Source organism: Sinohyriopsis cumingii, unplaced genomic scaffold, assembly GCF_028554795.1.
Source record: "Sinohyriopsis cumingii isolate HCF-2022 unplaced genomic scaffold, ASM2855479v2 utg001510l, whole genome shotgun sequence".
Taxonomy (NCBI): Eukaryota; Metazoa; Mollusca; class Bivalvia; order Unionida; family Unionidae; genus Sinohyriopsis; species Sinohyriopsis cumingii.
In genome coordinates this window covers 665,092-680,174 of record NW_028316007.1, presented here as the reverse complement: position 1 = coordinate 680,174, position 15,083 = coordinate 665,092, and the positions used below count along the sequence as shown (strand labels likewise).

Sequence of the window (15,083 nt, the reverse complement as noted above, 5' to 3'; positions counted from 1 at the left end):
TATTAAATGAACTGGCCGCGGAAGCCATTGTGGAGGAGGGAAGGATAAGAGAGGAGAAGGAAAGAAGAAACAAAGAAGAGGAGGAGAGAAGATATAAAGAAGAAGAGGAAAGAAGATACAAAGAGGAGGAGAGAAGATACAAAGAAGAGGAGGAGGAGGAAAAGGAGAGAAGAAGAAGAAATTTCAGAATCCCAGAGAGCGAAAATTGGGATTCTGAAGCGACATATCCTGCCTCTGCTCTCTCCCCCAAAAAGGTAAAAAGTAACTGGGGGACAAGATGTGTATGTGGCGCCAGGCCTGGAAGGTGCCACCATTAACCAGGTGTCCATGAAGTTCAAAAAAAAAACCAGCCCTTTTCAGGGCTACCCAATACTCTAGAAAAGAAATAACGATCGATTTGCCAATGTGTGTAGGTAGAGTAGTGTGATTATAAACACTAACTCTTTTTTAAGATAGTGTGAGGGTATGTGTTTGTGTGTTGGTGCTTGTAAGAGCTAAGGTATGTTTGTGGGAATAGTAGATTATGGGTTTCTTTATTGTTTCTTAGCGTAGGTGAAGAGTATAGTTAGGGTTCTGTAAGCGCTCACGTACGATTGTGTGGATAGTAGATTATGGATTAGTTTATTGTTCTTAGCGTATGTGGAGAGTATAGTTTGGGTTTTGTAACCGCTCACGTACGATTGTGTGTATAGTAGATTATGGATTTGTTTATTGTTTCTTAGCGTATGTGTTTGTGTGTTTGTGTTTGTGTGTTTGTGTTTGTGTGTTTGTGTTAGTGTGTTTGTGTTTGTGTTTGTACCCGCTCACGTACGATTGTGTGAATAGTAGATTATGGATTTGTTTATTGTTCTTAGCGTATGTGAAGAGTATAGTTTGGGTTTTGTAAGCGCTCACGTAAGATTGTGTGGATAGTAGATTATGGATTTTGTTTATTGTTTCTTAGCGTATGTGGAGAGTATAGTTTGGGTTTTTATTATATGAAATGAGAAAGTATAGTTTGAGTTTTGTTATATGAAATGAAAAAAGTAGGGGGATGTTTTCCTTCACGTTCGCGCGTTGTTTGGTCATGATCTAGGTAAGATCAATTTTACGTTTTAGGGGGATGTTTTCCTTCACGTACGCGCTTTAAGTATAAGAACCCACAGTATTCGTCGTTCAAACCATTCTGCAATGAATAAAAAAGAAGATGGCTTCTAACCAAATGGACAAAATACAAACATTACAAGACGTTTTAGACAACTTAGGAATGATGGAGCAGATGTTAATAAGACTGGTTGAAGACCATTATTCCTATAGTCCCCATCGTGTAAAGATGGAAATTAATAACTTAAAAAAGGTAAAGGACAAGATTAGTAGTGTCATGAAAGAGATAAAGGAGGAGAAGGAGGATGAAGAGGAAAGAATAAGAATAAGCAAATGGAACGAAAAGATTGAAAAAGAAGAAGAAAATGAGAAGAGGAAGAAAGAAGAGGAGGAAGAGAAGAAGAAGAAAGAAGAGCAGGAGAAAAAGAAAGAGAAGAAGAGAAAGAGTGTTGGAGATAAAATAAGAACTTGGTGGAGAAAAAGAAGAAATTAGAAGCAGAAGAAGAAGAAAACCCAAAGGCCCTTTTCAGGGCCAGCCATATTTCTCGAAAAGAGATAGCCTTTCCATTGCCTACCCCTTTTTGTAAATTTAAATTTAAATTTAAATTTAAAAAAATTTTTAAAAAAAATCCCATATTCAATTCCCCTTGTCCCTAGACAGACCCAGACTCTATTCCCCATGTTCAATTCCCCTTGTCCCTAGAGTGACCCACGATTTTTCTCCATGTTCAATTCCCCTTGTCGCCAGAGTGACCAACGATTTTTCTCTATGTTAAATTTCCCTTGTCGCCAGAGTGACCCACGATTTTTCTCCATGTTAAATTTCCATTGTCGCTAGAGTGACCCAGGGGTCTCTGTAATGCTAATTACCATTGTCGCTAGGGTGACCCCATTTACTACTCCTCCTACAACATGCATTTAATCAGACTCACGTGTTCCGCGTCCACCCATATGGCATCCACCCACATCAACGTATATGCTATCCGATTAAAGCCAAACAGAAGGTAAATATCAGTTTGTTTTACACTGCCCCTTTTATGCAGATCTTATAAATATATTCATACTAGATTTTCGTTTAGCAAAGAACACCCGTGTCAAAAGATCTTCTATTCTCTCTTGAAGTCAAAGAACCCTGTCATAATATCTCACTTTCTACGATGTCTTTTCGGTATTTCACGGAAGAGATTAAACGTACATGTAACTATATTATTTTTCTCTACCTATATGGAAGATCACAGCTATGTAATACTAGTTCCTCTGTTCATCTGTCTGCATGTTTCTATTCTTTGTACTTGACCCCCCCCCCCTTTTTTCCATCCGATTTTGTTGAAATCATTTGTGATTAGCATCCTACATCATTGTAATATTGTTGTGTAACTTAGTATTGTGTGCCTATTGCCTACATCACCAATAAACTGTTGTTAATTTTCGTATCTTTTGAGCCTATTATGACAAATCTAGATGATTTAATCTTTCCAGTCATGTAGAAGCACACTATTGTTTCAGGTATCCTGATTCAAGCATTGGATATAGTCACAAGTTCTTCCAAACTACTGCATGTATCAGTGTGTGTCTGTGTGTGTGTGTGTGTTTGTTTGTTTCTGTGTATATACATTACAATGTTCTCACAAATCTCGTGTCACAATCAATATAAACTACAGACACATAAAGAAAGCAAATATTATATACACAGTACAGTAACGCTAATGGTCCCCTTTCGTACTATATCAATTATAGAAAGAAACTGGAACATACTTCCAAATAAAATTATCCCTCATCCAATTAAATTTTGTATAGAAGATCGACTACTTATGAAAATTAGTGCCTAGCTACACACACACATACACTTACTTGTAACAAACTGAACATATCTCGTATTCATCTTATGTTTCTTACAGTATCTTATGGGGAAGTTATCTCATGTGGTCACGTGATGTAAAGATGGACGACGACAGTAAAAGCATGAATAACAGCATGAGCATTACCAGTAGTAGTCAGTCATGTTTATGCGAAGATTATAGAGTTTATAGATGGCGATGGTTTATTCTTTTCGTGATTTGTATCCTCAACTTTTCCAATGCCATGGTTTGTACATCTGACTTTTTAATGTTGGTTTTTCTTTCTTTAAGTGGCAGGGTCTACTGTACGCGTTCGATGAGATGTTAAAATTTCAACGCTTAGCCAAACTGTGGAAGTGTAGAAAATAATGTGTTATTGATTTTCAGAGATACATCTTTACTTTTAAATCTTACAGGAGACCCGAAACGTATTTCCCCGCCCACCCCCGTCCACAGGGGCTCGTATCGTAATATAATAACTACATGTATCATAGTAACTATATTATAACTACATGTATGACAGGTCAGTTGTTAGCAACGATACGACCCCCTGTGCCCCCGTCACAAGCTCCCACACATGGGGGGGGGGCACTTGCCCTGCTTCCCTACTAAAATGCTTGCCCCCTACCACGTAAATATCTCTGTGGGCGCCTCTGCCTCTCTTGAAGAGTTTTGAGTGTTGTGATAATTACTTGTAGCATGCAGTGATTATATATATATATATATATATATATATATATATATATATATATATATATATATATATATATATATCACCAGTGATTTCATTTGAAGAAAATTGTCATCAAACTGATATTTAGAATTTAAAAAGGGCAATTTGATTAATGAAACAAAGTTCAACATGCTGAAATTGAAATATGACTGGGTAACATATAACCAAACTCATTTATATTAGAGTCATTACAACTGTTGCTGGTGGAGAATAACAATATTAGTTAAATCATTTATGGTCTGCATTGCATAATATCAAATCTTTGGGTGGCTTGTGTCTAATGAATACAGTTATTTTGACTGACCTTTGTATCTAGATTTCATTCTATAGTACTGAATCTTTTTAAACAATCTTTACTTATCTCTGACATGTAAACAACAACTTGTGTGTCCCATGGCTCATGACCACTGATTCAGACTGATGACGTGTGGAAAGCAGTATCACCCTATAATAGGAGCAAGTAACCTATAAAAACTAATTGCTAATCCTGAGTAGCCATACTTTTGTGCCATCATGCTGTATGGAATTGAGAAGGAAAAAAAAAATGCATGAAAAAGAACATACAAAAATAGTCTTCTGCTGAATTTGTTCATGATTATTCTTCTATACATGTATATGATTATTCTTTATTATACATGTATGTGGTTATTCTTCTATGCATGTATATGGTTATTCTTCTTTACATGTATATGATTATTCTTCTATACATGTGTATGGTTATTCTTCTATACATGTATATGGTTATTCTTCTATACATGTATATGGTTAGTCTTAGATACATGTATATGGTTATTCTTAGATACATTTATATGGTTATTCTTAGATATAATGAACATCAAAAACACCAATGATAAAATAATGCATATTATTATTATTGTGTTTGCATTTTTTCCATCCTGTATAGTGATTAAAGCTTGATGCACTTGAATTTTAATGTGTGGATGTCAGTGGGTAAAGGATCCCAATGACTCAAACTGATTAGAAGACAGTTTTTGTCTGGTCTTTCTTATTGTTTATCTATTTTATTTCTCTCTCTCTCTCTCTCTCTCTCTCTCTCTCAATTCCTGACAGTATAATGGCATAACATTCTAACCAGTCCAAATTTCCAAATTAAGCATTAGTCTGTATCCACTCAGGGCCACAGAGAGCAATCAAGGGCCCTGGGGTAAGAAACACCTGGGCCTCTCCTATTTCGTGTTCAAACAAAATTTTTCTTTTATAAAATTAAAAAGTGTTGTTCAGCCTGGGCCCCGGGGATATATCATTGGTCGGCCCTGTACCCACCTGCATTAAGCTGTATTATTCTGTATCCACCAATATAAGCTGTATTAGTCTGGATCCACAATATAAGCTGTATTAGTTGGTATCCACAATATAAGCTGTATTAGTCTGGATCCACACTATAAGCTGTATTAGTTGGTATCCACAATATAAGCTGTATTAGTCTGTATCCACCAATGTAAGCTGTATTTGTCTGTATCACCAATATAAGCTGTATTAGTCTGTATCCACCAGTATAAGCTGTATTAGTCTGTATCCACCAATATAAGCTGTATTAGTCTGTATCCACCAATGTAAGCTTTTTCCAACACTTAAAATATGGTGTTTGGGATGTGCTGTTTTACATGTTTCAGCAGTTTGAACCCGAGGTTAAGAGCCTATGGATACACAGACAGTTCTCTTGGGGATTATTACAAACAAAATGTGAGTCTTAAAAGATTGAGTGATATGGATCAATAGAAGAGGGATAAGACTTGCCATCTGGATATAAAAGTACAAATAATTTGGGTGAGCTGCCCAAAAGTTAGATTGTTAGTGAGGTTGAACATCTGTTGTTGTTTCTGAGTTAATATGTGTACTATTACTATTACATGTACTATTTCTGAGTTAATACATGTACTATTACTATTACCTGTACTATTTTTGAGTTAATACATGTACTATTACTATTACATGTACTATTTCTGAGTTAATACATGTACTATTAATGTTACATGTACTATTTCTGAGTAAATACATGTACTATTATTCACCTCTACTGTCATTGATGTCAGCTTTTGTTTAGAAAATAAATTTTCCAACCAAACATTTTGATGTATTTGATGGAAACACATGCAGTGCTAAAAAAATTCAGTTTTTGACTGGGCCGATCCTGTATTCTAAGTGAGGTGCCTGTCGGGGTTGTTAAAAAAATTATATTTTGCTTAAGGAAACTTTGATCATGCTGACAAAATGTGTAAATGATGTTGACTTACCTGCCATAACATGGTGCAGTCTAAATCAGATCACTGCCGTCCAATGTGAAATTGACATATGATTTGAAGGATACCATGTCATGTTAGACATACAATTTTGTACTTCAAAACCCCATGACCCGGTCTTGTTTTGAGAAATCACTGTTTCACAGTTTTCAGTAATCTTCAAACACTAAAAAAACAACAAAAGAACAAAAAGTACCACTTTCAGTATATACCCTTTACTTGTAGTATGTATAAACGGTAAAGAATCATGATTGGAGCTGATGTAAAACTATCCCTTGGTCAGATATAAACCACCATTTCACGTATTTCTTAATTGGCTGTCAGTAGCTAAACAAGATGTATTTGAAAGCTGCAGTGGGTGAGCCCATTGTGCTAATTTACAGAGATAGGATCAGGAAGTGAAACAACCAGTTATAGGTAAATCAAAGAGATGCAGCTTGCGCATACAAGAGTGTAAGATATTACATATCATTGTCTTGAATGGGAATTCTAAGCCATATGTATTATATTTTTGACAAGTTTATGAACAGTGGCAATGTTTTTTGAAGCCATATTTTACTGCATATATATAGAATGCAAAGCATGATCATTTTATTTGTCAGAATATTTTTCAAGTGTAATTCAATTAGCTATCAGCATAGCCCAACAAGAATACATTTCAGAACTCTTGGTTGACAGAGTTTTACTTTGCGAAGCACCCCAGCTAAAATAAAACACACAAAAAAAATATATGGGGGGAGCTCTTGATTTTTTCCACATACTGTAAACAACACATCGACATACATCAACTCAGTTTGGACCAGGATTCACTGAGATAATCCAGCAGAGACATTTGAACGCCAGGACCATCCAGTCCCTAGTGAGTAGTGATGAACACTAATGACACTTGTATTACCTTGAAACCTCTTTGAACCCTATTGAATTTATATTTGAATTGTAGCTATTGCAACGATGTGTGACAATATTAAAAAGGGGAAATTTGGAACATTTGGAAATTGGAGTCTGGGTTTGCGGAATTTCAGTCAAGGCTTGTGAGTTTATTTAAATCAACAGCCCTGGGCCTGTGACTAAAACAAATTTCTTTGATCACTGATATGAATCTATTGTTCATAATATATAGTCATGAAAAAAACAACTGTCTCAACTCATTTATATGTCTCATTAGTGGTAGCAGACAGCAATAAGTTTATCCTAGTGATTTTGCCATGGATTTTGTCCTGTTGTTTAACAAAACATATTTACATATTTATCAATGAATATGAGGTTGTCACACCTGTACATTGCTAAGTTAACTCATTTAAAGTTCTTCAGTTTGGCAAAAGCATTATTTTTGCGTTGTTGATACAAATGGCTGTTTGATTTCTTGTCCATTTTCTAACTGCCGACATCAGATCAGTATTTTATATCAACACCAACAACGTTTATTGTAATATATTCATCAAGAGTGTCATTATTCAGCCTGCACTGCTGCTTTCTTTTTGAAAAATATCTGTCTCAAGCATCCTTGCTTACACTCCACATTTGACATTGGAAGTACCTGTGGAATATCCATAAAATTAATCTCATTTGACATTGGAAGTACCTGTGGAATATCCATAAAATGAATCTCATTTGGATACTGTCCTTTTATTGAAATATGTCTTTTTAGCAATGCAGCTACTAACAGTTCTCTAATTGTTATACCTAATAAACTTGAGAATCACACACTCCTTCCTTACTTCATCAGCATTGATTACTGCATCACTGTTATCTCATGGGCAATCATAATCAGCAGCCAAGACATCCATGATAATTACTAAACTGTGGCATGTCACTAACATTTTTGAAAAGTGTTAGACTCAAACTCATTGAATTAATTTAAGTTAAGCTTAAACTCAGTGAATTAATTTAAGATCTCATGATCCAGGAACCTGTCACATTTCCAGGAATAATCCATACACACTGTTCGGCATTTGTTGGCAAGTTATTGTCAGGTGATAAACATTTCAGTTCTCTCCCTTTGAAGTTACTGCTGTTGTATGAAGCTTTACCCGACTTATTACAGAGGGACCCAAAATGGGGTGTATCTCCAAGGTACTCAGCTTCCAGCAATGTAAAAAAGATCCATCCACATATTGCTTCATGATAATATGTGACATATTTCATCTGCAAACACAGGCTAAGGATGTTTATTTTTCCAAAGACTTCATAAAGAAGTGCAGCAAAAGCATGAATTCGTATGATGCCATGTTATATACTAGTTAAGTTCTCATAATATCAAAGTTGGTTTGACCACTAAACATGCCAATTTCTGATTGTCAGATATTGACTTAAGTCAGTACAATACTTTTGTTTTGACATGGTGAATATTGATCCCTCAAAAAGAACGATTTAGACTGATACTTATTACTGTCGAATCCAGGTATAAGCCTTCCAATAATTTTTTTTTTACAATAGCAAATTATATCTCACTGTAAAGCTAGTCTTTAAAATGTAATTAACTAAAGGATTAAGATGTCTTTCTCTAACATCGATTTATTAGCTTAATGGTCAGTGGTATAGCCTTTGGGCAGTTTAGCTGTGAGAAACGTGATCGGTGATATTTCTTTCTGTTGTTCAACAATTTGTTAACAAGACCAAGCCATCTTTTAATGAGCTTAGATGGTGACACCTTATTTTTTTCCCCTCTTTTGGTGGGGTTGGGGCATAATGCCATTTTCAATTCATGATTCATGGTGTTCAGTATATCTGACAAACTCACAGGATCCTACTGGCAAGCTTTCTCAGACATCCACATAGCCTGAGCTTGAGATTCGAACCTACATGGACAGAAGTGAAATGGCCGTGATCAGTATGGGCAAGTGCTTTAGATCACTTGGAGGACCCTCACACCTTATTTGATTGTCTAATAAAGAATATTTGTTTAAGTTTCCTTTGAATGAAACATATTTATTTTATTGATTGTTCAAACCTTTCAGTTGGTGGTCTTGTCCAAAAAATGTTGACCTTTCAGGAAGCATGCTCAAATATGTGCATGCATGTGTGTGTGACTTCCATTTTGATACTGACAAGTCACATAAAAGACATCACTTTATTTTAACTGAAGCATTTAGGCAAAATGTAAATTTGTTCCAGTACCAATTCCAGTGTTGGATTTTTTCAGTTAGCATGCATAATGTTTCTGTTTTAGGAGATACATTTTATGACAGGTGGTAACTTTTAGGTTGAGAACTAAACAGCAAACTGATGTAGTGCCTGAAGAGAGTCAAACCACAGTTCAAATTACCTCATTAAGACTAAAAATTCTGATACACTTGTGATTTTGTTTTATCCAGCACTGCCAGTTGACAGAGTAAAGGTATAGCCAGACATGACACAAGACTTGCATCAGTGACATGCAACAGTAGCAGCTGATTGAAGTAAATGTTTGCTGTCTCTTGTTTCAAAAACCATGGTGCAGAAAGTTGGTGCAAGGCATATCAGTAATTGCACAAAGTGTTGGTAAATGTATGTCAAACAAATTTGCCCAATTTTCAGCCAAACTGCCCAAATATATAACCTACATTCTCTCATACCATAATTTCTCTCTCTTTTACATTTGGTAAGTTCTGATGAGTTCTTGTAAGATTCTTGTCAATGAAATGCCTTGCACTTGCCATTGTTCAAATTGCCAGATTTCTGGCACTTTGAACAAATTTCATCCTAGTGCAAAACATGTATGTGGCATGCATGCATCAGGTTGATTAGATTGTACTAATAACCAGACAGAATTACCAATATATGTACTAATAACCAAACAGAATTTGCCAATATATGTACTAATAACCAGACAGCATTACCACTATATGTACTAATAACCAAACAGAATTTGCCAATCTATGTACTAATAACCAGACAGCATTGAAGGTATATATACTAATAACCAGACTGCATTGCCAGTATATGTACTAATAACCAAACAGCATTGCCAGCATATGTACTAATAATCAAATGGCATTGCCAGTATATGTACTAATAACCAAGCATCATTCCCTGTATAGATACTGATAGTGTACTCTGTTAGACTGAAAGTTTGTATTATAGCTTTTCACATTTATTTAAAAACAAGAAACTGGTATTTTCAAACATTGAAAGGTAAATTCTTCTGTCAGAGATAGCTTACCACTTAAGCTAGTTATACAAAGAAAAGGGTTGTCCATACCTGTTTAAATAGTTCTTGTCAGTCAGCTTTATGGCAGAGTAAAATATTCATTTGAGCAGTTTATTTTAATTCATTTTGCATCTTTATATCAGATATCTTTTTAGGGATAATCATTTCAAGATGCACCATTTGTCTTGAAAAATGGGAAGTGGATACTACTGGAATATTCACCTCTTTCATCCAGGTTCCTTTGGAGGCTGAGAGAGGCCTGGACCTCTTAGAGAGCTTGAGGCCCCAAGGCAGGCCCTGGTTATATTGTGTTCTTAGCTTGAGGCCCCAAGGCAGGCCCTGGCTATATTGAGTTCTTAAAGAGTTTGAGGTCACAAGGCAGGCCCTGGTTATATTGAGTTCTTAGCTTGAGGCCCCAAGGCAGGCCCTGGTTATATTGAATTCTTAGAGAGTTTGAGGCCCCAAGGCAGGCCCTGGTTATATTAAGTTCTTAGTTTGACTCCCCAAGGTAGGCCCTGGTTATATTGAGTTCTTAGAGAATTTGAGTCCCCAAGGCAGGCCCTGGTTGTATTGAGTTCTTAGAGAGCTTGAGTCCCCAAGGCAGGCCCTGGTTATAATGAGTTCTTAGAGAGTTTGAGGCCCCAAGGCAGGCCCTGGTTATATTGAATTCTTAGAGAATTTGAGTCCCCAAGGCAGGCCCTGGTTATATTGAGTTCTTAGAGAGCTTGAGTCCCCAAGGCAGGCCCTGGTTATATTGAGTTCTTAGAGAGCTTGAGGCCCCAAGGCAGACCCTGGATATATTGAGTTCTTAGAGAGTTTGAGGCCCCAAGGCAGGCCCTGGTTATATTGAGTTCTTAGAGAGTTTGAGGCCCCAAGGCAGGCCCTGGTTATATTAAATTTGGAAGTGAATGCCAAGGCAAGCTCAAACAATTTACTATATTAAGATTCAAAAGACAACAAAATTCACAACAAGAGTATTTAAGAGATCTAAAATAACTAGTTAAAAGTTGAGACCACTTAGGGATTGAAAGCCAGGGTCATGTGGATTCCCTAAGTTACCACCTCGTTTTGGACTTGATGTCATGTAACTTGGTTCAAAAGGCTGTACACATGGTTCCTATGAGGATGTATATCTTTCCTAAATTCATATTGACACAATAATATTTCCTAAATTCATATTGACACAATAATACTGATTGGTTATAGAAAATAAGAAATTGAATCTAAAATTTTCTGCTGAACAATGAGGGTTTCAGCATATGTCATACATGTAACCTTTTGAGACGTCTCTTGTGACTTAAGTGGTTAGAGCATCTGCCTCGGATGCAGGAGGTCGTGGGTTTGAACCCAGGCTGAGTCCCACCAAAAACATTTTAAAATGGTATGAGCAGCTGCCTTGCTTGGTGCTCAACATTAAGGGGTTAGTGTTAGGACTGGTCGGCCTGGCGTCAGGATAATGTGACTGGGTGGGACATGATGCTACATGTCTGTGGTATTATGCAACAGTGCTAGACATTACTATTAACTACCACAATGCAGACTTTTGGTTTACCTGCATGATGGTCACAAGATAGCCTTTTGATTTACCCACATGGTCATGTGATAGCCTTTGATTTACCTGCATGATGGTCATGTGATAGCCTTTGATTTACCTGTAATGATGGTCATGTGATAGCCTTTTGATTTACCTGTAATGATGGTCATGTGATAGCCTTTTGATTTACTTGTAATGATGGTCAAGTGATAGCCTTTTGATTTACAGACATTGTCATGTGATAGCCTTTTGATTTACCTGCATGATGGTCATGTGATAGCCTTTTGATTTACCTGCATGATGGTCATGTGATAGCCTTTTGATTTACCTGCATGATGGTCATGTGATAGCCTTTTGATTTACTTGCACGATGGTCATGTATTCATTCCTAAATCTTAACCATTAGATGGTATATATACCTTGTCACAGTCTAGCTTATGACAGTAGTGTTAGCTATCCCTGTTTCACTGTGTTCAGGATGGTCAGGCATATAGCCTGCAAGATGGTCTTGTATAAAGATTTGGCCTTAAATGAAATCAGGTGCAGAGCTGTAATGTATCAAAGCAGGTGATTACTGTGATTGTTGAATATATCTCATATTTACCCACTTCTCTACCTATAAATGCTGATATAAAACAAAGCCATAGTTAAATGTGTATTGAAGATGTGTCTGCCAGTAGTTTGCATCATTTAATGCAGAAAAAGGGAACATTTGAGTCCATTATAGACTACGCTATGAATGACGATTCCTAATTGGAGGTATGACTTAGCCAGGGTTCAAACCTGCAACCTTCCATATCTGAGGCAGATACTTTGCCCACTTAGGCCACTGGAGTGGTCTCAAAAGTCTTGTGTGGAGGGAAGTGGATGCTAAAACTCACCTTGAGCAGTATAGTGTATTTATCCTATGATTATGCATTTTGGAGGGGTTAATTAAGTCTAGTCTAAAAAAATTGACCTTGTGTTCTTTTCAACACAACAGTTCCTAATTGGAGGTATGACTTGGAGACTATGTTTGGAGAGAGAATGCATCTACAAAGTAAAGAGCTCACAGCATATTCATAGGGAGTTAAGTCATCTATTATTTACAAATATGATGCAAACAGATTTTGACACCATCAATATATGACCTTTGACCTAGTAACCCAAATAATCATCTTTAAAGATACATTGCAAATGTTATGTCAAATACAGCTGTTACAACACACAGTAGGATAAGGACTTATAATAATATACATTTATATTGAACCTGCTTGAAATATATTCTTATATTTGCTTTCAAGCAAAAATAAAATTTCTCCAAAATAATTAAAACAGATTATATTTGCATGTGTTTTGTTTTTCAGATTTGGATAACCTTTTCGCCAATAGCAGACTCTACTATTGTGTATTTTAAAATCGATTCCCTGAGGCTGAACATGTTGTCTCTTGTATACCTCATCGCCTCCATTCCATTTGGTTTTATTGCATCATGGCTTTTGGATACATTAGGTTTGAGGACAAGTGTAAGTCAATTGATGAAAGAAATGTATTTTCAAATAGGTTTGCTTTGTGTATAATAATTAAACCCAAAGAAGGGAAAAAAACTGAACGATTTTTAATGATGAAACAAGCATTTATTCTGTATGAATGACAAGCACAAGCAGTGCTTGTCTGTATGCTTTCAGGTATTAAATAGCCACAGAATAACACTATTTATGGAAATTCAAATAGTCACAGAGTAACACTTTTAATGGAAAATAAATAGCCACAAGGTAACACTTTTAATGGAAATTCAAATAGTCACAGAGTAAAACTTTTAATGGAAAATAAATAGCCACAAGGTAACACTTTTAATGGGAATTCAGATAGTCACAGAGTAACACTTTTAATGGAAAATAAATAGCCACAAGATAACACTTTTAATGGGAATTCAAATAGTCACAGAGTAACACTTTTAATGGAAAATAAATAGCCACAAGATAACACTTTTATTGGAATTTCAGATAGTCACATAGTAACACTTTTAATGGAAAATAAATAGCCACAAGGTAACACTTATAATGGAAAATAAATAGCCACAAGGTAACACTTTTAATGGAAATTCAAATAGTCACAAGGTAACACTTTTAATGGAAAAAAATAGTCACAAGGTAACACTTTTAATGGAAAATAAATAGCCACAAGGTAACACTTTTAATGGAAATTCAAATAGTCACAAGGTAACACTTTTAATGGAAAAAAATAGTCACAATGTAACACTTTTAATGGAAAATAAATAGCCACAAGGTAACACTTTTAATGGAAATTCAAATAGTCACAAGGTAACACTTTTAATGGAAATGTAAATAACCATAAAGTAAATGTTTTGATGAAATTTAAAAACAAAAATAGACAATGAGTTCTGCCATTTACCTCCAGTAAAATTGAATAATTTCAGTATTTACTCTTAGTTATAAGGAACTTAACGTGTCTAAAATCTAATATTGGATCTCCAGTTGTTCATCTGTGTTGCAGTGTTTTAGCCAGGAATTTCTCTGAGAGCAAGTGGAAGGGGATACTCATAGCAAAAATGGCACTTTTTGAAAGTGGTATATTTTTGTCTATAAAAGAGCTTGATGTAGATCATCAAATTTTGAATTTCATCCTTTTGGAAACAGATAAAAGAATATATGTATAGTTATCATAAATGAACAAATGTAACTAGAACCAACAGGAGAAATAGTTTTAAGTTGGAATACTGCTAATCTGGAGGACATTTGAAGGGCAGAGGGGAGATGCCAGAAAGGCTATGAGGACAGACATAAAGGTACCATCGTGGAAATGGCAAGTGTCCCCTTCCATATCAATCTATTTGGATCACTATGGTTTTATGTTTGTTTCTATCCATAAAAAAATCAGACCTTCATTTTTTTTTGCTTTTACTAGTAAATAGAGTTGATAGTTTTCAATCCTCTGAATACACATTTGTTACAGGGAGATACTTTGTTATAAATGGAAAGAAAAATACTCACTGCATGTGATCCTTTATTATAAAGCATTCAGTACCACAGGGTCCGTGATGTAACAAGGGTATAGTCATGACCCTTATTATAAAACACCTCAGTATAATAGGGTCCCTGATATAACAAGGGTATAGTCATGGCCCTTGTTATAAAGTACCTCAGTATAACAGTCCTCTGTATAACAAGAGTATAGTAATGGTCCTTATTATAAAGTACCTCAGTATAATAGGGTCCTCTATATAACAAGAGTATAGTCATGGTCCTTATTTAAAACACTTCAGTATAACAGGGTCTCTGATATAACATAGGTATAGTCATTGCCCTTATTTTAAAGCACCTCAGTGTAACAGGGTCCCCAATATAACAAGGGCATAATCTTGGTCCTTATTATAAAGCACCTCAGTATAACAGGGTCCTCTATATAACAGGTATAGTCATGGCCATTATTTTAAAGCACCTCAGTATAACAGGGTCCCCAATATAAGAAGGGTATAGTCATGGCCCTTATTTTAAAGCACCTC

At 35.7% G+C, this 15,083-nt stretch overlaps 1 protein-coding gene across 2 annotated transcripts in view; it reads left to right on the top strand.

Annotated features, from left to right (window-relative positions):
- Positions 1–3,019: 3,019 nt before the first annotated feature.
- Positions 3,020–15,083, top strand: part of LOC149772395 (solute carrier family 49 member A3-like) — a 54,957-nt gene continuing 42,893 nt past the window's right edge. The window contains exons 1-3 of one of the 2 annotated variants that reach the window (XM_089947858.1): positions 3,037–3,168; positions 9,230–9,313; positions 12,925–13,083. In XM_089947858.1, coding sequence (XP_089803984.1) covers positions 12,997–13,083 — 87 coding nt within the window. In that variant the 5' untranslated portion in view covers positions 3,037–3,168; positions 9,230–9,313; positions 12,925–12,996. Of the gene's footprint in view, positions 3,169–9,229; positions 9,314–12,924; positions 13,084–15,083 lie in introns of both variants that reach the window. The other variant, XM_089947857.1, reaches the window with a different exon arrangement.